This window comes from Micropterus salmoides, unplaced genomic scaffold, assembly GCF_014851395.1.
Source record: "Micropterus salmoides isolate LMB-PRFRI ecotype aquatic unplaced genomic scaffold, ASM1485139v1 Ms_hic_scaffold_12, whole genome shotgun sequence".
In the NCBI taxonomy this organism is placed as follows: Eukaryota; Metazoa; Chordata; class Actinopteri; order Centrarchiformes; family Centrarchidae; genus Micropterus; species Micropterus salmoides.
In genome coordinates, this window is record NW_024040263.1 from 28,293,661 (window position 1) to 28,315,778 (window position 22,118).

At 41.9% G+C, this 22,118-nt stretch overlaps 2 protein-coding genes across 10 annotated transcripts in view; both read right to left on the reverse strand.

The window, feature by feature from the left end:
• Nucleotides 1-118: 118 nt before the first annotated feature.
• Nucleotides 119-11,324, reverse strand: LOC119899698. 2 transcript variants are annotated; one of them, XR_005443892.1, is made up of 8 exons: nt 11,161-11,324; nt 10,259-10,374; nt 9,147-10,168; nt 8,560-8,658; nt 6,389-6,884; nt 2,387-4,216; nt 1,140-1,967; nt 887-1,020 (listed from the first exon to the last, which is right to left on the reverse strand). XR_005443892.1 is itself a non-coding variant. In XM_038714355.1 (7 exons), the coding sequence occupies exons 2-7, from the start codon at nt 10,359-10,361 to the stop codon at nt 656-658; spliced, it is 3,915 nt and encodes a 1,304-aa protein (XP_038570283.1). In that variant the 5' UTR covers nt 10,362-10,374; nt 11,161-11,324; the 3' UTR covers nt 119-655. The 2 variants fall into 2 exon arrangements, 1 of the variants encoding a protein (XP_038570283.1); XM_038714355.1 differs by lacking the exon at nt 1,140-1,967 and having other exon boundaries at nt 119-1,020.
• A 107-nt stretch (nt 11,325-11,431) lies between these two features.
• Nucleotides 11,432-22,118, reverse strand: part of ctnnd1 (catenin (cadherin-associated protein), delta 1) — a 29,261-nt gene continuing 18,574 nt past the window's right edge. For 6 of the 8 annotated variants that reach the window (XM_038714361.1, XM_038714358.1, XM_038714362.1 and 3 more), the window contains 12 exons: nt 21,894-22,011; nt 21,116-21,272; nt 19,717-19,734; nt 19,350-19,415; nt 18,968-19,095; nt 18,091-18,241; nt 16,274-16,469; nt 15,925-16,118; nt 15,012-15,062; nt 14,798-14,880; nt 13,939-14,031; nt 11,438-13,511 (listed from right to left, as the gene is read on the reverse strand). In XM_038714361.1, the coding sequence (XP_038570289.1) occupies nt 13,972-14,031; nt 14,798-14,880; nt 15,012-15,062; nt 15,925-16,118; nt 16,274-16,469; nt 18,091-18,241; nt 18,968-19,095; nt 19,350-19,415; nt 19,717-19,734; nt 21,116-21,272; nt 21,894-22,011 (1,222 nt within the window). In that variant the 3' untranslated portion in view covers nt 11,438-13,511; nt 13,939-13,971. Of the gene's footprint in view, nt 13,512-13,938; nt 14,032-14,797; nt 14,881-15,011; nt 15,063-15,924; nt 16,119-16,273; nt 16,470-18,090; nt 18,242-18,967; nt 19,096-19,349; nt 19,416-19,716; nt 19,735-21,115; nt 21,273-21,893; nt 22,012-22,118 lie in introns of all 8 variants that reach the window. The other 2 variants (XM_038714360.1, XM_038714359.1) reach the window with 2 other exon arrangements.

The window sequence follows — 22,118 nt, forward strand, 5'->3', positions numbered from 1 at the left end:
GTAACGTTTCCGCCCGCACTTCCGCTGTCAATAAAGTTGGTTTAAAACAGGGTGTCCTTGTCTTTGCCTTTCTGTACGTTTCCACAGATGTTGTCAGGAAAAAAAATAACACTTGACGTGCACGAAATAATGTTTTTTTTTAATAAACAACAATTATGTAACTTTACATAAAACCCCCGCTTTACAAATACAAGCTTAAATGAAGTATTTTCTACAATGGTTCTTACAGAGAGACAACGCCACTCAAGTGCTTTTACCTAAATTAGTCTTCACAACTCAAATTTCACTGAAAATGAAAAGAATTAATCAAATTGACAAATATAAATGGTAATGTATACAGCGAGAACTATCCCCCTATTAGTTTCAATGCTTTAGCATGTGATTAAATGGAAATGAAACATTCATTTCAACCTTTTATATAGAACCAATTGAAGGTCAAAACTAGCACGCAGCCAATGATTCTTGCAAGGACAAAGCTTATAATCGCCCGACACAGACTGATGCTGAAAACATAGAAAAACCTGTTATACATAGCTTCACAGCAAAATGGACTTAATCTGGCATCTCTATGAACATACATAAAACCAGAACAGAGAGAAGATTAGTGCTGAACTAGTCACACAACATAGTAAAAACTATGCACATGTACAAAAGGTTACTCTGCTTCATCTCCAGTCACATCAATCTCGTGCACATCCTCCTCCTCTTCTTCCTCTGGAGTTACTTCCATGTTGTCCAGGCTAATCTCACACTTGCTGGACTGAGGCACTTTGTCTGGGGAGTAAAGGAGAACGTCCACCTCCACTTCTTCTTCTTCTTCTTGATCGCAACCTGTGCTCTTGCTGAACCCAACAGCGTCGTCTGACAGAGGGGGACCAGTTATTTCAGGAGTCTGGGGGTCCAAGTTGGGGTCTGAAGGCCTTTGGTCTTCTTGAGGGAGCTCGGTGTCACAACACAGCCGACTGCTATCGCCGGTGTATGTCACTGTATCCGACACTCCTGCATCACAGGCCTCTGGTGCTAAACAACAGAAGTAAGATGGTTTATCCAGAGCAACTGGGACATTGTTTTTCAGAGAGACACATTGATTCTGTGTTTTGAAAGGACATTTTGTAAAAAAAAAGAAAAAGGCAATTCACCTGAACTGTACTGGAGTGGCAGATATCTGAAAGCCTCAGCAAATAAACAAAAAGTGTATCAAGGCAATAGTAGAAAATAACAGTACATTTACTCAAGCACTGTTAAGTTCTGAGGTACTGTTAATTTACTATAAATTACTATTTTATGCTACTTTATACTTGTACACTACATTTCAGAAGGAAATATAGGACCACTAAATTTATTTGAGAACTGGAGTTACAAGTTACTTCTCAGATTAACATTGTATATAAAACATGTGGTAAGGTTTTAAAATCGGATGCAATGATTAAACCAGTGACTATCAGCCTTTTTGGCGTGTGACCCCTTACAACAAACCAGTGTGTGGTTCAGGCTGCTTGTCATGCTCCAGATGCCTATGAGACGTTAGCAGTTCCACCAAAGAGACAGTTCCCCTCTAAAGATCTGAATGTTTAATTTAAATGAATGTTTTTAGACCAAATGGTTAAACTTATTCAAAGTTTCACCAAAAAATCTTAAAAAGTACTTTTTCTAGCTAAACAGATATAGTATAAGGTGGTTAAAACTAGCTCCACCTCGAGCAGCAGCAACAGTAAAATGCTGCTTACACATCGGTGAATCAGTATCAAGAATCAATTCATGTAATAAATAAATATATCAGTCACAGGGGACACGTCACTGCAGAACCACTAAATTACTGTCGATAATACTTTTGTACCTGTACTTATGTTTGATTATGTACATGTTTTTTAGCAAACTAACTAACCTACCCAAGGAAGTAGTAGACCAGCAACTCCTTTGTACTATAAGGGAAAATTGCAGTTTTTAATCAATGGAGTCTGGTGGCTCTGACAAGAGGAAAAAGGACAAAAAGGATTTTATTCTTTGACAACATTGTGGAAGGGATCCCTACAGAGAAAATCCTTTTTTTTAGACACTTGCAATACCACTCTGAGCCTGTCAGTGGCCAAAACAAGCACTTTAGTGGACGTACTTTGAAAACGATCTTAAAACCAGCCCTTCATTATTCATAATAACAATTTAAGCCTCTTGGGAGTTATTGCTGTCTGTCAGTGCCCTTGATGTTACCACCAGATGGCGCCAAAGTAGACACTTTGCTAATTTTACACACACTGTAGTGGCTTAAAGAAAATGGGTTGGTTATTTTTCAGCCTAACCAATAAATCAAATGATAAAGATTCAGTGGCGCAATAGTTTTTATATTTCTGTTTTAGTCTTACTGTACACTACGGGAACGAACATTTACCTTCTTCAGGGTTCTTCAATGGATGGTCCCTGTCACCTGCTACCTTGGCCCCCTCTTCTCCCAACACATCAAAGGAAAACACCGGATGGTACTGACCACCACACAAACTGTTCTCCTTACTCGTAGAGCCGTTTGTGTCATCTCGCTGTGATTTGCCGTACTCAGCTGGTGATTTGGTGAAAATCTGATTGTGATTTTTGTCAACCGTCACATTAAATATGGCGTGAGACTCTTCAATCCCGTCCCTGTTCCGAGGCCGAGTAAGGTTTATTTCTGTCTCCTTAGTTAATTCCTCTAAATCTCTTGCAGTTTCTTCTGTTTCCTTGTCCTGGCTTTCTTTTGCCTTCCTTGTTTTTGAGTTCTGGCATTTGATAAGCTTCTGAAACTCCTTCAGTGTGACCAGCCGTGGCCGTTTGAGTTTCCTCTCTGCTGAGATTATCTCACCATTATTGTCTGCCTTGGCCTCGCAAGTGCTTTCAACAATTATGGTCTTCTGTGGAATGACCTCCACTTCACTTCTATTCCTCTTCCGTTTTCTAGACCTCCTCTTTGTTTTTTCAGCCTCCTCCTCTTTTAGCAAATTGTTGTCAATTTGCTGCTCACTTTCCACACTGTTGCTCATCTTTTCAATGATAGCAGGAGAGCTGTCTGAAGGGCTTTTTGCAAGCTGAATTTTCCGCGGCCTTCCACGCCTCCGCCTGCAGTGTGTGACCTCCTGCTTATACACAATCTCAGCTGTACAGACCATGGGCTTTAAAACTGAAGAACCTTGTGGGCCCGTGTTACTCGGTGTCCCTTGACTTTTTTTCAAAAAGCCTCTGGTCCTGATCCGAGGCTGGTCAGAACCGAGATCGCCAGGCCCTCTGGTCTTCCTTCTCCGACGTTCTCTGATGGTTTGCGGTTCACTGGGTTTCCCTACAAGTTTGCTTGGCATGGCTGAAGAACCAGTGGCCATTTCCCTTTCCTTGGCCAGCACATTGTTGCTCGACAAACTGACTGAACAAACGCTCAGGTTGATTTGACCATCACCGACCTTCATATCTTTGCATGCCGAAAGAGAACTGGCAGCATCTTGTGGACGACTTGTACATGTTCTCTTTTTCTTTTTAGGCGCTGCGGCACTACCATGTTCACATTTTGAACTTCCCTTCACCTTCCTGGAGTTAGGTTTCAGTTCTGCCACATTTTGATTACAAGCAGATATGGTTCTTCCCTCATCTGCCTGGGTATTTTGTGGGTTCAACTCCTGACATTTCTGACCTTGCTTCGACCAACAGCTGCAGTTTGTATCCTGTGGTACAGACGTATGTTTATTTTCTCTGTTAGTGATGGCACTGAGAGGAAATTGTAGTGATCCGGGGATTTCTGTGAGCCAAGGTCGCCCATGTAGAGATGGCTGGATTTTACTGTTATGGTTCACTGAGTTGCTGAGGACAGGCTGATGTTTGGCTGCTGAGGCTGATGGCTCTAATGGAGAGAGACATCGAGGAAGCCGCAGATCACCTATGCAAGGTAAAGAAAAAGAATGCGGGGACTGTTCCTCATTTCCATTCGTCAGGGGTAAAAACTCTAGGCTGTTCGGAGGGTCTTGTGAAGACAGTTCCTGGCATGCTGGGTAATATAGTTTCTGCCCACTGGAGTAGCAAGCTGCAGGTATGTCTGATCTTGTAGTGGGAGCCTCAGGGTATGGACAAGTTTGACTTTCAGACAGAGGCATGCCCAGGTGGCTCGTTCCATCTCTTTGCCCCATGGGGGGCACAGTTGTGTGATACTGCGGAGAGCGATGAGGCCGTAGAGAAGAAAGGCTTGAGCAGCTGGGCTGGTTCCGAGCTGTAAAACAACAATGACTGCCATCAGATCACCTTGACTTAACAAAGCAGAAGTGGTTGGTGGGGGTTTTGGATAGTGGAGGACTGACAAGAGGAGAGGTATCAGTGTGGGCATTTGGATTAGAACTGCTGGTGTGATAAAATGAGAAGTACTCATTGAGAGGAGGACTGAGAGGAATTACACAGAAAGAAGGTCTGGGTTCTTTGTTTGCTTTAGTAACTGCTGCTAGGGACGGGCGATGTCTACAATGTAACATCGGGATGAACGATGACAGGGGCAGGCCGGGGGGTAGCGGTCGTTTTGTGTGCAGGTGTTCACTAGGTAAAAAACGTGGTAGTCTATTAAATTACCTAGTCTATTAATTAGTTACAAGTCGCGGTGGTTATTTTACAAGCACAGGCCAGGTAAAGCAACAGTGAACAGAGTGCAGGTATCATTTAATTTATTTGAAAGGCTACATCATTAACGAGCCGATATGCAGCTCACCTGCTGCCGTGATAACAGAATATGGGTGGAAAAATACGGAAAAAAAGAGTTCTGCATATTTTACGCGACTTTATAAAATATACTGCTGATGGAGAAAGTGGAGCAGACGGGGGAATTGAGGCGGGGCAAGCCGGTGTGTTTGCAGTGAGAAACCAGAAGTGTAGGTGTGTGTGAGTGTGCAGGGCGGTATAATGTAAACAATTTAGATTAGAACTAGAAATTTTATTAAATTATTTGTTAAAGATTTATGGCCCTGCGATGGACTGGCGACCTGTCCAGGGTGTAACCCCACCTTTCGCCCGGTACGCAGGATAAGCGGTTGACGATGGATGGATGGGTAAAATATTTATTTTATCTGCACTGCTCAATACCATATATATAAAATTTAAACAATTACTTAATTGAGTAAGCATTTTTCAAGCACAAATACCAAATATTCCCTTCTTCAGCTTCTCAACTGTGACGATTTTGGCAAATTACCTTCTGTTTTTTTTGTAACATATAGCCAAATTATTAGAGGTGTGACGAGATGCGATATTGGGTTCACGAGAACGAGACGAGATTTTAACACTATTTTTAAGAAATCAATGCCGAATTATATGAAACTTTTGAGCATTAAACGCTTAATTTCCTACATTCTGGTGAACCTTTCTGCACCAATTTCTGCGTTTTCTGCATCAGTTTATGGCGGAAATTTTTACCTATGTAAAGGAAAATACATAATTCAGGCAGCAGTTGACAAGTCAAAATATAAAACTATAACAGATGATAATGCAGTAAGGGTTTAGGCATTCGGTATTGCTTTCTGATATGTTTTCTCCTGTAGATCAACTTTTTTATTTAATATCATTCCTGCTGAGTCAACACACATGCAGACTCTTTCATTTCATAATATTTTTTAAAAGTCTACCTGCCCTGTACTCTGCTGTGCATTAGGTTATGGCTCTGCCCTTCAGACCGTCTGACATTCAACAGAGGTGGAAACCAAGGGATTTCTGGGTAATTTTCCCCAGCACTTAGGCCACCAGTAGCTCTGGATTCACATTGCCAATCTAATTAATAAACTGTGCAGCTGCTATTTCACAACAGGCCTATCCTGAATTGAACGTCGGAGGTGGAAACCGAATCTAACAGACAACTCTTGTGATCAGGCAGAAATCTCACCACAAATCCACACGCACGTCAGCTTCAGCAACGTCGATGAAGTGCAGCTCACAGTCCCAAACAGAGCAAGGTTGCGCTTTTTTTTCTGTTTATAGATGTTTATATTGCAAAACTCGACTAGTTACGTTGCCATCGGGTCACAAACTGCCAGGAAATCAGTGCGAGAGGGGAGGTTCACTTGATTACTTTGACTTGTTTTTCACTGTGACAAAATAAGCAATGTCATGATATGGACTTAGCCATGTTTCAAAACGCTGCTTGAATATACACAAGACGACGACTGTTTTTTTTTATAGCCCCATCTAAACAACAGGATAAAACAGCACAGATAAAAGGACAATATAGACAAAGGATACAGCCGTAAAGAATATGAGATTAACTTGCATGATTCAACACCCACCACATATACAAAGTTATATTAGCTTGTAATCTGTCTAAACATGTGATCCTTTCAGTTATTCCAATTAACACATAAAAAATGGCTATACAAAGAATACTTATGAAACAAATGCATCTAGATACCTGTATCTGATAATGAGTGATGAATTTGTGTCCCAAAATCCTGGTAATACACACACCCTGCTGCACTGACGGCAGCATGCATCCGACTCTGCGCCCGGTAATTCTCCGCAACTGGGACCTGGCAAACAGTTGGTGCTCCGGCGTGGCTCGGCTGAAGGTGAGCAGATTTCTTGCAGTCCCGGTCCAAGTTTGGCAGGATGTTGAGGCCCATCATGATATCCTCCAACAGCTTCTCTATCTGCTCGTCAGACTCCTCTACAGGGGCTGGGGGCTGAGGGAGTGGGACTGACTCGAGGCCATCGTTTTGGTTTGGGGTGAAGCAGTCACTGGAGAGAGGCTGGGAGTCAGAGGTGGTGTTGGGGTGAGGGGCTGGTTCTGGGGAGCTGGTGGTAGCAGGTTGAAGAATCTGCTTATGAACTGGGCCTGGCTGGATGGAGGAAGGAGGCGGCTCACCATTTGTAAGGTCTGTCTGTGGCCTTTTGTGGTTGGAGCCATCCTTTAGAAAGATGATGATCACATATTAAATTAAACTTGATAAAAGATTCAACTCAACCTATTAAATAAACACAGACCTTCTGTATAAACATCTATCATTTTATTTATTAGATAATGTCAACTTTTCTAACAATTATCAGCATGGCTGTGGTGTTGCGGATCTCAGGTGCAGTCTGAGAGCAGCGGCTTTCCCTCAGAAATCAATCACCCCCTGACTTCGTTCAAACGGACGGGGGTGAGGCCAGAAAGTGTTTGCTTTCAGACAGAATTCACCAACACATGATGAAAGATACCTGCTGTGCATCAAGCCCCAGGCAGCAGCTCAGGCTGTCTGGGGCCACTGTTTACCTATCGTTTGCATCATGCTCTGCCTTTCACTTCTCCCAGAAGAAGCGCCTGAGCCTGAACAACACACTGAAACTTCAGTCTGTCCACCTGCACCTCTCTCCACAGCGATGCCTCCTCTTCTTCTGCCTACTCTACTCTTCCCAGAATGTGGATCAACTCCACCAGGGCTTCCTCAAAGTAATGTCCGGTAGTCCTGCATCACCGTGTGCGCTGCAGAATAAATTTGCCTCTGGCGTTGTTCTTTCTCTGAAAACTTTACTTCTGCAATCTCGTTCCTCAACACTTGTTATCTTGTTCAGCGAGCACTGCATGAAAAAGCGAAGCCAGCACTGAGACAATAAGAGATAACTAACAGTCCTTGATTACTAAGGAAGAGAAATACAGTACTGCTAATTGGTCCAGCTTTGTGGCTGTGTTTTGAGTTACATAGCTTAAGAAAACGTTGTTAATCTACCCCCTATACACACAATGCATTTATATGAGCTACAGTCCCTTTAAATAATAAGTGATGAAATGACAACATAATACCTCTGCACTGCCCTGCGTCACCAAGACAAATGATTGGGTATTTATTGCACTTGCAGATTAGTTAATACAGGGTTTCCAGAGCGCAACCATTTCGCAGGACAATTTTTGTCAGCCTCATCTCCATCTGTGTGTGTGTTTTCCCCAAAACTCACTTGTGGAAGAAGGTGAGAGCCAATCAAAAGCAGAGGAAGTGCGGCAGATTTATACTCCTGCAGTGACTCTGCGTCGATACCTATGGTGCCGGCAATGCACGTAACCTCGCGCTTATACTTGTGCGTCGATGTCTGTGTTGCTCTGTGGGATTTCTATGTTCCACTGTGTAGACTTCTAACGGTGAGCCGGCTAACTTCCAGTTTAGCCTTCTGCTAACTTGGGGGTAAAATAATAATTGTGCGGCTCTTCTAGACTTCAAATCAACCGGATGGATAAAATTCTGAAAGTCATTTTGAGTGGGCTGTGATGGTTAAGAAAAAGTATCCACAGTTTTAAAGCCACTTATTTGGCCACTCATGAAACACAGAGCATTTCCTACGTACTTGTAGGAAATGCAATGCAACCGAGCAGACCAATCACAGTTATGGCGTTTACCTGTTTACATTCATTTAACTATCAACATGTTTGGGAAATGACAAAAGGTTAGAATATACTGTTATGGCACTAAAGGTGCTGTGAAAAGTTTGGGTGCACCTAAATTTCATGGTGGTGCAATTTATGCATTTTCTCTACACATCAAAACATCCAATTAAATTCGAGCGAGCTGGACAAGATACAAGTGTGTCAACATAAATTCATCATCATACCTGCTTCCGCGAGGTAAGAACTGACAACGTCTCATCTGTGTCTTTCACGCTCACAACCTCCCACACTTCTCCTTTAGTCCTCCTCCTCCTCAGCTTCACCTACACGGACAGAAGCAAACACACACACAGAGGATAAAAACCTGTACAGTCTGAAGACATCATGAACATGTTGCAGCTGAGACGTGTGACAATTCTGTCGGGAAACTAAATCCTCACATTTTGACAAAGTGACAAAGCCATTTTTACAGTCGCAGCTGCACTGAAGAGGAAATAGAGACGTGACTCAAAATTTTAAGGACCAGCGGTTGAGTGATTGTGATACTAAAATTCTGCTTGACAGAAAACTAACATTATGACGTGTTCTATAGAAAAACTACACGTCACACGCCGGTTACACTGAATGAACTTCACAGAATGTTAAAGTGTAATTTTGCCATTTGGCCCGATAGTCTTTACTGTTCAGCACAAGGCGGTAGTACAATCCGTTGGTAATCAAACCCTAAATAGCTTCAGGGTTTAGGGACACACCCAACTATGAAACATTCCAGGTTATTTTCTGCATGAAAAAATGAACTACTATTTCTTACTTTGATAGAAATCTGTGTGGTCTCCATCATGTGCTGCATCTGTTTCATCTTAGCCAGGCTCTTCATCCCTATATTTGCATGCACGCGCCTTTTCTCTGTAGAGTTTCCTCTTTCCTCCTCTAGAACGTCATCTCTGCTGGCACGGCAGCTTGGCTGCTCTCTATTTTCTCTATAGTCAGCCGTTTTTGCATCCTCCAGCCCTGTCCCTTCCTCAGCCAACACCCGCACGTGGTTCCCAAACTCCAATGACTGCTGGTAGGTGCCGTCTTCCTGATGTGTCAGGGGGTCTAAGTCATCATTAACGGGAAGGGGGAAGGTCTTCCCGCTGCTGGACAAAGGTGAAGTTGAGCTGGGATTTGTTATACTGTCAGACGATCGGTCTAATGTTGACTCTCCATCGCTTGGTGCTCCACTGGGCATGCTGGGAATAGGTGGGAAAGAAGTGGAGCACAAATGTTTCTCGGGTGTGATATTTTGGGGTGGCAGTGAGATAAAACAATCCAAACTTTGAGCCACAGAGGACGCAGGCTCTGGGGTTGGAGGTTTAGTTTGGTCACAGTGAGTAAAGCCCACTGTCTTTTCACCTGCTTTAACAGTCTGTGTGCCTGTGGACACACACGTTCTCTTTTCAATCGGAGCATCTGTAGCTCTCCTTCCAGCCATCTCGGCCTGAACTTGCGCGTCCTGCATTTTCCTGCTTTCATTCCTCTCTCTGCTACTCCCAAAACATTTTATCTGGAGGTCTCGCTCCTTCATCCCCCCATCTTTCTGTCCCTCAAGAAGGTCTGTGATCCCAAAGTGGCGAGCTGCAGACAGCACGTCATTCTGCTCTACGCTTCCTTTTACCTCCAGCTCCCCAGAGTAAAGAAGACCGACGAGCTTCAGCAGGGTCTGGGCCTTCACAGCCTGGAGCTGGACGCGGCGCTTCTGGCCCGATGGTGGAGATGGAGAGGCTGACAGCTTCTGAGACAGGTAGGGACTGAGAGCCGCGAGGATGCAACTGTGGGTTGGGACTGAGATACCTGTACCAATATAAGAGAAAAATGTTGGTTAACCTCTTTTAACTTCAATTTCAAGTATGCTACACTACCATTTCATTTTACACAGCTCACCCTCAGTTTGCAGCAGGGTATCACAGAACTGGGCGCTGTTTTGTTGTTTCTGCAGCTCTCTAAGAAGCTGCACCTCATAACCTGGCCACCGGTACCTCTGCATGTCCGCACAGGCACTGGGAGCAGGGAAAACGGATCAAAGAATATGGTGACATTTATTATGAGACACACATACAAGTATACTATAGCTGATACCAGTAGTAGGCACACTTAAAACTGACCTTTTGTTTTTGTTTTTTTTTTAACTATTTGCTACTGATCATCTAATTTTAATGTTTAAATCATATTTTATTTGAAAATGCCTAGATGCTGGTATTTGACCTTACTGGAGTTTTTCAGTAACTTTTAAAACGCAAGACAAAAGAGCGTGTAGTGTGCTCACTCTGCACCATCAACATAAGCTAGCATTAACCTCGCGCAGCTTGGCTGGTGTCTCAGCCGTCACTGTGGACTCGGAGCAGCACGTGGAGGAGCACAACTGCGCTCGCGCAGCGTCAAGGTCGGTGAACTTCATGGTAAACTTTTGCTGGCGTTTTTTACTTTAGAGTAAAAATTCGTATTTTCCAGCTTCAATTTATTCAGCTTTCTGTGAAATATCTTCTTTTTGCGACAGGGTACAATTTCACTTGATATTTCTTCCATGACTTTAAGGGTCGAAGTTGCTAAACGCTAGCTAACGTTACACTAGCAGACAAATGACAAAAACAGTTAAGTAAAAATGCAATGTCTCATACGCAAACACTTTTTTAATAATGTTTAAAGCCCATTGAAGGTGTACTGAACGCCTCTTGGAGTTTAACGTTAGCGCTGATGAATGTCAGGTTAAGTCAATGTTGTTCATGTTAACATCAGCTAATCATACAGTGAAGCAAAGTTAGCGTTAGCTTGGAAATTACACTTACCAGTCTTTTTCAGTTGCATGAGCAGAGGTATTTTGGACAAATATCAAACAATGACTAGCGCTAAAGTCCAAAATTAGTCCCACTGTCACAGAATCATTAAACTTGTGAGTCGCAAACTGACAGCGACACCTGCTGGCGGCTCTGTGAAGCGACGAGGGGGGAAAACACTGCAATGACAAGGCTGATGGACCATCTACCTAATTCTCTTCACTGACTCACTGTAAAATACTGTCAGCAACAAGAGGCAAAAGAAAACAAAGGCTGTGAGAAATAATTCTTTTTTTTTTTATTAAAAACAGTATTGCTAGTTACATAAGTCATCCATAAATGAGAATGTGCAACTTTTAAGAGCCAAGGCAAAGAGATTAAGGTGTAGTCCAGAATCAGATTTTACCATTAGTGTTCCAGTATCTGAGGACAGCGATGGAGGATTTTGTTTAGCTAACTTGGTTTGCATTTAATCAAGACAAAGTGAATGTTTTAATTCAAAACATAAACTGATTGCATATGCGTTCACCCAGAGCACCCAAATACAATTAAACCCAAATCAATATAAAAAAAGAAATACATAAACCATTAAAATTAACAAATATTCTCTTATATAGTTTAAATGTGCTTTTCTCCACTTTATCTAATAGCAATTTCTGGTCTATGCCTCCAGAGATATTCTACCACAAACCCTTGCTCTCCTTTATTGGTCAGTCCTCTCTTGAAGGCAACTTGTTACTTTGAGAAAATGAGGCATCCTCTGTCAGTTTCAATTCGGTATGGAAAACAAAGGAAAGGTAAAAAAAAAAAAAAGAACAGAAACACATTATACCCCCTAGTGCTTCTTTTAATCATCCACTCAGTAAGTATCTACATCTCACTCGGCACTAATATGCATTCTTCTACAGAACAAGCGCTGTTTTAAAGAAATGCGGGCAAAACATACAATACTGTGTCTTCTCCCATGTACTGTTCTGTAGTGTTAAAGTCGGTAGGCTATGAAGCAGTACATTATACAGAACTCAAGAGTTTTATACCTTTTTATAAAAAAACCAATCCCAACAACAGGAATCAACTCTTACATACAAGTTCACATATTCAATTATCTTGCAGAATAGAAAACTGTTGAGTTCCATATACATTATCACCCAACTAGTAACATGCTGAAAAAAAAGACCTTGATTGGTTACCTATGTCACGTGGGACAAACTCATCAGACCTGTCCTGAATGAGAGAGGCACTCCAGTTAGCCCACACAGATGCTATTAGAGACGAGTCTTGTATGTACACATTCATAAGATTACAGACCTGCAGGTAAAAAGGAAATGCACCCACTGAATCTTCGAAGATCTCCCAAGGATTACAAAGTTACATTTAACAGAAACATGACTTTAGAAACAGGACAGATTACACTGTCTGTCAACGAGATGGAGAATAATTTGTCTGCTCCACTTCTGTCTGTGGGAACATCCACACTAGGACCTCCGCCCTTTTCTATCTATCTTCACAATCAGAAACAGAAAATGCATTTTCCCAATGGACTGTCAACGATACAAACTGCGCACAAAACAAAGATGACAGTTTTCAGTGTAGATGCTGTAAAGAGTCTGTGTGGGAGGGTCTTGCGTTCAGTACTGGCAGTAGCAGAATCATTTGGCACAGGTACAATACTGTGGTACAAAGCAAAGCAAGAAGAGGAACAAGCACGCAGAAGCTTTACACATCTGATTAGATCATTAAACTGGTTCTTAGTGGTAGGAAATTTTTTGTAGTAGTTAAATATAAGAGGAAAAAAATTAGACATTCCCTCTATTTTGTCAAAACATAGTGTAATAGCCATTTATGTAAAATTTATTTATGTAAAACGTCTCGTTCTGATCCCGACAGGTCTGATCTTTCTAATTAGCTTAATTAGTCGTAGCTCCGACCTCCAAGAAATAGAAAAGTTCTCAAATGAAGCCATAGTCTGCTTATAATCGAAGACAGAATTAGTGTTGTCCAGGCAAGTCGTAGTGTTTTGTGGAGATGTAGTGATGTGGCCACAGTATCTGATCGAGTGGTTAGCGTTTTGGAGTTCAGGGACTCGCAAAGCACAAAGTGGTCATAGTGTCTCGTCCGGTTTGTCCACAGGGAGCGTAGATCCCTGTCACTTGTTCCCCCATGTGGTTTCATTAGTTTGTCAGCTGCAATGGAGGAATGTAACAGAGAGAGGGAAAGAAGAGAAGCTGCAAAAGAGTGAAGGGGGACAGAAGTTAAAGATGGGCTTTAGTCCCATCGGTAGTGTAGTGGTCCCCCATTGTCAGTTCAGCAAGGGCAGTACGTGGGAGGAGGCTGTCGTCTTGTGATGCACACAATCAGTTTTTCTGCAAGACAAGAAGGGGCACAAGTGTAGGATGTGAACATGTGGAGCAGCTAATGCGAGGCGTTCATTCCTAGGCGGGAAGAATCGCACATTTAAAATTCATATTAACAGCAGAGGCTTTAAAAGAAAGGTACAAAATACATTACACAATAGTGGCTGCTGGCAACAGTCATCACACGTTAGACAAAATATTACACAAACTGTGCAGAGGGGGGAAAAAAAAATAAAATAAAAATCACATCTCAGAGAACAAGTCACTGACACTTTTCACCAGCAGGGGGAGCAAAAGAAAAAACATCCAAATACAGTACAATGGAAGCTCATTAACACTGGTCACTGTCAAACACACAAAGTCATCGTTCTTAATACACAACAAGATATTAGGCCATGCAGTGAGTTGAGAGGAGCAGCCGGTGGGACACACATACCATGCGCCGACATGCAGTGACAGTGGGTGTAGCCTAACCATCGTAAGAATCCATGAGAGGCAAAGAGGCCTGCCTCTCCCCATACATCCCTCCCTGAGAGCGAGAGAGAGAGCAAAGGAGACAGAGACAAGACACACAGCGTGGAGGGGGTAAATAAAGAAATAAGAGGGTTAAGTGTGAAAATCCAAAGAAGGATGAGGAGACACAAAATGTAAAGACAGGAGAAGGAAAAAGAAACAGTGTGAGAGAGAGAGAAGTGGAGAGAAATAAAAGTGTCAGATGATAAAAGAAGGGTTATTAAAAGGTTAGTTTAATGTTAGATCATGTTTCAGGGGGGGAAAAGGAACACCGGTGAGAAATCATGTGCAAGACACAGATCAACCACAGTGCTTTAACGTGACATGCATCGACATGCTGTCTGTGGGTGTGCGTGACAGCATGGCCGTTCACATGGTAACGTTTTTCGCAGGGAGTGAGGACATTGGTCTGTGTATCATCCTGAAATAGGGAAACATCAAAAAGGTGTGTGTGTGTTGCACATGATTAATCAGTTTTATTTCTCCAAGGAGTCTTATGTTTTTAGCTAGGCGGTGATGTGCAATCGATATCCAATCCAAAACACATTATTCAGCTTAGTGACAGCACAGATAACATCTTGAGACTGCTCTGGTGTTTTAAAAACACTCTTATCATCTTGTCTGTACATTTTAGAAATGTCCGGTTATAAGCTCTTGAAGTTATATGGAGGTGAGTAAAGATTTGTATAAAGTATGTAAGGTTTTTTTTTTTAATGACTCTCAGTAAGATGCAGTCATGCAGGGTTAATGCTGTGGTGTGTGTGTGGGGGGCCAGTCTTTACCTGTACGGCATCTTTGTCAGCAGGTTCGAGCGTGTTATCCAGAGTGTTCCTTCTTGCTCTCTGGTCCAGTGTGGAGTAAGCATCTGTAAAGGGGAAAACGTATGTTAAACCAGAGGGGTGTGTGTGTTTGTAATCTTACAAATCTCACAATAAAAAAACTGCTCATTCATTAGTTTCATCTGTGTGTGGTTTTTTTTGCTGTTGTCACACTTGCCTGGTCCCAAGTCATTCATTGGAATCATTTCCCGGTCCCCTTTGCCGCCCCCTGTGTATTAAAGACACAAAAACAGTGAGCATCGATGTGTATTGTGAAATGTTTTTGATCCCACAGCAGCAGTGTCAACAGACCATTTCCTGCCAAAGACAGAATAGTGTGTAGGTGTGTGAGTGTTTTGCAAAGAGTTAAGACATGAGCCAGCTAGTATTTGCAAATATTTAGTTTGCGTTACTTTGGTGTGTAATTGGTGGGGTTTGGAAATTTTCTAGTCAGTGCCAAGGAGCTTAAGAGATTTTTTTATTTTTTTATATATATATTAAAAAAGAATATTTTACACAACTGGGTGATTGAAAACCCTTTAATGTCCCACTGTGGTAAACTCTTAAACGTCTCGCACACCAAGCAGGTTGAGACAAACATACGAGAATGAAATGTTACTACTATTTACATTTTCTGCAAACAGCTTATTGTCATTATATGAACTACTTGAAACACTGCCACTGTGGGGCTTTAGTGAAATACAAACATTTAGAATTGGATCTGTACGCAAAGTAAAATGATAAGCCAGACAAAGATGAATTTGTACTGGAATTCAAGAAACCATGCATTTAAAAATTTGAATTTTATAGATCTGACCCCCTAACAGCTTTTAGCGGTAGTTTGTGTGCTGCATTACACAACACACAAGCCATGTGTAATTTGGTGTTTTCTCCAGTTAAACATCATGACAGTTTTGGTCCACATCAACAAAATAATATACTAACTTTGCTAATAATGCTTCTGTACAAACAATATTTTAGCTGGACAAAATATGAACAGACAGGAGACATAGAAGACTTGCTTTAAACCCAGATATTTGGCTTTGTAGCAGTACACTTTACATGCATGTGTTTCCCTTTTCCTTCCTGACCTCTGTCTATGAGAGGCAGAGTGCTGTCCTCATATCCTCCGTTGGCCCTGGTGGTGTTGCTGGGAGGGTTTAGGTTGACCATGAAGTCGGACTTCTTCCAGCCGTCCTTCTCTAAAGTGCGCCGCAGCTCCTTGCACCCCCACATTGTCTGCAGCACCAGGCCGGCCCCACGCACCTCCCGGTCAGAGCGATTCCTGGTGATCCCGGTGGACAGGAGAGGCAGACGGAGGGAATTAAAAATAACTTATAAAGGGACGCATAATGAAGGCAAGTCATTTAAAAATGCAGTTCAAACAGGCTATAAACCTGCAGACATGGACAGAACATGATCTCAAATTTCAAACCTTACCCGTCCTTGTTAATGAGCACCAGTCTCTCGACCCCCTGTGAGGCCCTGAGGGTCTTGGCTGCTTCCAGGCTGGAGCCCAGCACCTCCTGGAGCGTGCTCAATACAGACACCACCGTCTCTTCAGAAAGTGCTCGCACCGGTTGACTCTGACCGCCGCCAGGCAGGTTGGCCACCAGGTGAGGCACTGCATGTTTACCTGATAACACACAAGCACAAGAAAGCACACTTAAATACTGACACTATCTGTGGCGGTTTGGGGGGTCGGGGGGCACAGACCTCGGACCCCACTATGGCCTCACACACAGATCAAAGTCAGCCAGCTGATCAGCGGACATTACCAACCAGCCCTCCTCTCTACCAGCAGCAGAGGGAGGACGAGAGGAGGGACTGAGTTGTTCATTCTTTCTAAACTTCACTCAGTATGTTGATGTCAGGAATATGATTCATTTTACTGACATGTTAGATTTGTTTCCAGCGAGATATTAGTGACTCTGCTGTTGTAAATCCTGTTGCTGCTCTAGAAACATTTAGTTAATAAATGTTACTTTTTTTTTAAAGTAATAGCCTATAATCAATTATTTAGTAATAAATAGGACTGACAGATGATAAAGAAATGAACCGGCCCATCTCTGTGTCCTGGTTTTAAAATCCGGCCCAACTGAATTTGTAATTGAATAGCCCTGGTCTACAGTAATCATAGTAATATATCTATAGGGGACAGCGTTTACAGTCAGCCTTTCTTTATTTTATCCATTTTATTTTATTTTACTTATTTTATATTTCTTAAACGGGTATTTTAGTCTTTTCTATGTTTTCTTGCTTTTATCTTGTATTGTTTTTGTATTATTGTTTTTTTGGGTATTATTGTCTTTACACTTGTTAAAGCACTTTGTAACTTGTTTTTGAAAAGTGCTCTACAAATAAAGATTATCATCATCATCATCATAATCATCTTCCTTGCGACGAAATGTACATTAAACTGAATGCAGCATTGTACACAATATTTTGTCCTTGTAATCCATGTTTCCATTGCATGGATAGCCTTTGGATATTGCTGGAAATTGTTCTCCTGTCCCCCTCCTTGAAGAGTAAATTATTATAACAATTTAATAATGCATTGCAATAAAACAGAACTTTTCATACACAAAAAGCTATAACAGTAGCCTACTGGTCCTACCAGGACACGCAGTCTGCCAAAATATGTTTTCCACTTGATAATCCGCAGATGACGGCCTACCATCAAGTATTTTGTTTTGTGTATACTTCACATCATGACTGATAACAGGGATGAATATGGTGGTGTTTCTTGTTTCCTAGCAAAAGTTATAGTGGGATACAAAATACAAACTGGGACCCAGAGTATGTCTCGTACACTAGAGCTTAAACTGTTCATTAAACCCTACAAAGAAGTGTTGCATCAAAGAATGCACTGTCTCTCGAGCTAAAGTTAACAGCAATGTTTTTTTTTTTGTATAATGTAATTTAATAAAACTATAACTAAGTTACTGAAAATATCCCGTTATTGAAACAAACTGTGAGTTACTGGAACATACTAAAACAATACGTTCTATACTAAACAAGACATTTTGAAAGCTTGAACATTACCTTTGTCTCTCTCGTCCCGGACTGAATGTGCCCCTCTGACAAAACAACTGGCCCCAGCCCGGCCCCTTCAATAAAATTGGTCTAGAACCACCACTGGACACTATCCTCTTGTACAATTAATCCTTCTGGTGCAACACAGGTACAAAACTGTATTTTTAGATATTGTTGCACAGGATGACTAGCTCCATCACACAGAGCGCTTTAAGTCTCACCTAGAAGATCTCTGTTGCGAGCGTCGATGGCTAGGTTGCGGAGGGCTCCAGACATGGCGCGGACCACGCGGTCGTTGCCGTGGGCCAGCAGCTCCGTTATCATGGGTAGACCCTTCTCGAGGCGCAGCAAGGCACGGATGTATCGCCCATACTAAACAGATACACATTTGTTATTCATTAAATCAGGGACTGATTTAACAGCCCAATTCAACTTGACAATATACGCTAAAAAGGTGTCCCCCTTTCATGTTTTATAAGTTTCCTCATTATGGGTAGAAACAAACCTTTCCAATGTCATTTTCAAGTAGTTTCCCTTTGCTAGAGGAATCAATTATTTGTATTATCTGAATCTACTCAAATATATCCATAAAAAAAAGGGGAACAATGCACCAATTTTGGTTAAATTTGCATGAAGACAGCCAGACAATACATTTACAGCATTTTGTTGTAGTATATCATGTGCAGAGAAGCATACATTTTAATACTTTATTCATTATAGGTAAGTATGGTATTAAGCATCTTTCCCATGGATACTTACTGAACAGGCGCGCCAACTAGTATCAAACTCCCATTTTCCCTGATTATTCCATTCACTAATCTTATGGCAGCAACAGTCTAAACCTCTTAGCCACAGTGTTTTAGAAAGTGTAATTCAAGACTGGACATGCCTCCTTTAACAATAACGCAACAGTCATTTTCAGGACACGGTTAAAGTAGTGGTACGTAATCCAAGAATGCACTGGAAAGGGTACATTCCCAAAACTGCTGAAATCTTACAGCATGCAGGACCAAACAGCTCGAAAGAGCTGTGTGTAGGTATATGTTCCCGTAACTAGCTATAAAATGGAATAGGACAATGATGAAGAGCGGTCCTTACAGTCCAGCGTCCGGCACACAGGTTCTGAACAGCTCCGGCTGAGGCTTCCAGCACGGTGGGGTTCTTGGACTCCTTTAGCAGAGAATTGTAGATACGGACCACCTCCGGCTGGAACAGCAGCTCATAGCCTACAGGAACAAAGCAGAAAGAGGGGAAGAGGGCAGAAGCACGAGGGGAAGTATGGAGAAGCAAGAAAGAGTAGCAGGAATGATAGATGGGTAATGTGCAGACAAGGTAGGAAAGAGCGACAAAAAGGAGGTTGTAGAGAAGACGGGTTGAGAAGGGCAGATATAAAGTTTATGAACAAATGCACTTGTTTTAATCAGCTTTTCTTTTACTGTATGATGCATGCAGTGAAAGTGTCAACTGAGCCTGTAGTTACCTTTAGCAGGTGTGGTCCTCTTTGGAATGTCTATTGTGTCTGCAGCTCCATCATCATCTTTCCTACCTGGAAGAAAACATCAACGTCACAGCCTTAAAAAGATGCTGACCCTACATATGATTTAGAGTATTAGTTCTACTGTTAGTCCATTTGTTCTCGTTTGGTTAGACGTGCTATGACAAAAAACTGATATGCATCTTGGGTATATCACTACTCTTTCACATTGAGAACAAGGCGTGCATGTTAGTACTAAGACACACATACTGACCCATTAGCTCTGCTACTCTATTATTAATACTACGACCACAACATCAGCAGCAGCAGGCAGCTGAAGCAAAGTGCCGTCATACAGTGGTAAAGAGCTTACCTTTGGAAAACCACTCATCTGTAGGCCAGCTCGAAAAGGGGAGATGAGAGAAAGAAGGGTGACAGAACAGGAGCAAGAGAGAGCATTTACAGTAAGTAGGAGGAAAGCAGCCATAACTGAGCCACCCAGTTAACACCTGCTTACATCCCAACAGCACGGCTGCCACCACACAGAAATCAGCAATGTGACATGCCAGGTATGAAGGGCAAATAAAGCACAGCAGCTCATGTACCCATTTAAAACTGCTCTGTACAGCATCCGTATGAGAATGTGTTGCGTTAATATATTTCTGTGCAACACACCAGACAATTATAAATACACAGAAAAGCATTTAGCCAACCAATCCGCTGATACCCACTGTGTGATATCAAGCAAACAGACGTTTCCCCCCCACCCCGATCATGATATCACACCTCTGTCTTGCACAGCTGCTACCTTGATACAGTAGTTGTAAAATCTTGTCTGTTATATCTCATGTAACATTCTCATTATAGCAAACCTGAGCACTTGTTCTGTACAGATTGCTGATCAAAGAACTACAAAAATTTCAGCAGAAATCACTCAGTGGTTATTCAATAATAATATATATATTTCTTGAATTACTTTAGAGCTGAAATTATTTATCCAGTAGTCAGTCATTGAGTTTTGTCCCCTCTGCCGTTACAGCATTAAACACACTGTGTCGCTGATTATGTTGTGTGCTGGGATACATGAATGTATTTATAGGGACTCTGTATAATTGCTGTGTTTGTATCTGTGTTTTGATGTTGGACTGGCTGTGAAAACAAATTTGCTGTTTTATATCACTGTCCAGTGAATCTCTTTGGGTTTTGGTCTGTTGGTCGGACACAAACAAGACAATTATGTAAAAATCTTCATTATTCATTCATCTTATTCAAATCCGTGTATATAGTTAGCATTGATAGTCAAGGCTTTTATGAATTGATTACACGGTTTCTAAATTGCCGCATTATATAGTAAGTAAAACAAAACATTCAAAGCCCAAGACAACTACCAGGGAGGATGTACAGTATTTCAGTTATTCATATGAATGTTGACAGATGTCATTTGTCAATGCAGGTTGGGTTTTTTTTATAATAACATAGGCAAAGTCACTAAACAGTTGGAAGTGAGGGGGGGTGTAGTTGAGGAAAAAAAAAAAAAAAAAGAAATAAAATCAATACTCTCAGTGAAACACAAACAGCAGCAGGAGCGAGGATGAGCTTTCTCAGTTGGGGAAATTGTTAACATTCCTGTTGTGAGCAAGTGGTTTTGTTTGTGCAGGTGTGTGTGTGTGTGTGTTAGTATCAGTGACATCACTGCAATATTTCTCCTACTGACTGAACAAATATTTCTCTCTCTCTCTCTCTCTCTCTCTCTCTCCCTCCCTGACACAGACCTTTGTTCTTGCGGGAGCTAAAGCAGCCGCCCTTCTGGCCGGAGGGGCCGGTGCCCTGGTTGAGGGGCACGGTCTCCTGGTAGCGCTCATAGCCGGGGATTTCACGATGCACCTGATAGGACAAGTTCCTCAGCAGACACATGCTGTTCTCTAACAGCTGCAAAGATGGGAGGGTGCAGAGAGAGATTGAAGGGAAAACAAAACATTATGAAAATGCAAACTCTCAAACTGTAATGTAAATGTAACTGCCAGGTGTCTCACTATAAGTACATAATATCACACATAGCTTCTCCCCTCATCACTCCGCCATGTAAAACTGTTTATTTCTATGACTTATTCTATTTACCCATCTACTGTACATCATTTTTGTATCCATTTGTTTTTGTCAGTAACATGAAGGGAACTACAACTTAATCTTGTTATACAACCCTGTGTCATAAAATGATAAATCTACCTTGTACCTCTTGGTTTAATAATCTGGTTTAAACCAGAGATATTTTTTTTATTACGCTTCCTTCTCAAAACCTGGAACATATATTACCCACAATGCAACTCGATCGCTGACAGATCGGTCAGAGAATCTGGTGTGTTCTGCTAGACGCAGCTAACCTGGCATCAAGCCACTAGTTTCCATTCAGAGATGAGAGAAGTCTAGTAAGCTCACTTCTCTCAAATACACCTTTCAAACTTATAGTCTTTAACCCCAACAGACGCCGTCTTAAGTGACCTCACTTGACACCTGTAAACAGACTTTGATGTGGACATCTGTTCCACCTACCTTATTGTCGACGTCTTTACAATCAATCTGGGATTGGACGATGTACATGAGTGAATCCACCAATCCTGTGCACTCCCTCAGCTTCCTCCTCGCCTCACTTCGCTCTGAACTCACATTTCTTCAAACAAGTGGAGAGTTGAGAAAAGGGAAGAAAAAAAACAAACAAAACAAGAATGTAAAAGAAAACACGGATTAGCAGTGTGACTGGTTGGAGAAATAAATGAG

Bases quoted from the DNA above. Each gene is read 5' to 3' on its own strand.
- LOC119899698 (XM_038714355.1), bottom strand. From the start codon at position 10,361: ATGCAGAGGTACCGGTGGCCAGGTTATGAGGTGCAGCTTCTTAGAGAG. The intron at 10,169-10,258 runs GTGAGCTGTGTA...ATATTGGTACAG, and splicing joins TACCCTGCTGCAAACTGAGG to GTATCTCAGTCCCAACCCAC. The intron at 1,021-2,386 runs GTAAATGTTCGT...TCTGTTGTTTAG, and splicing joins ATTGAAGAACCCTGAAGAAG to CACCAGAGGCCTGTGATGCA.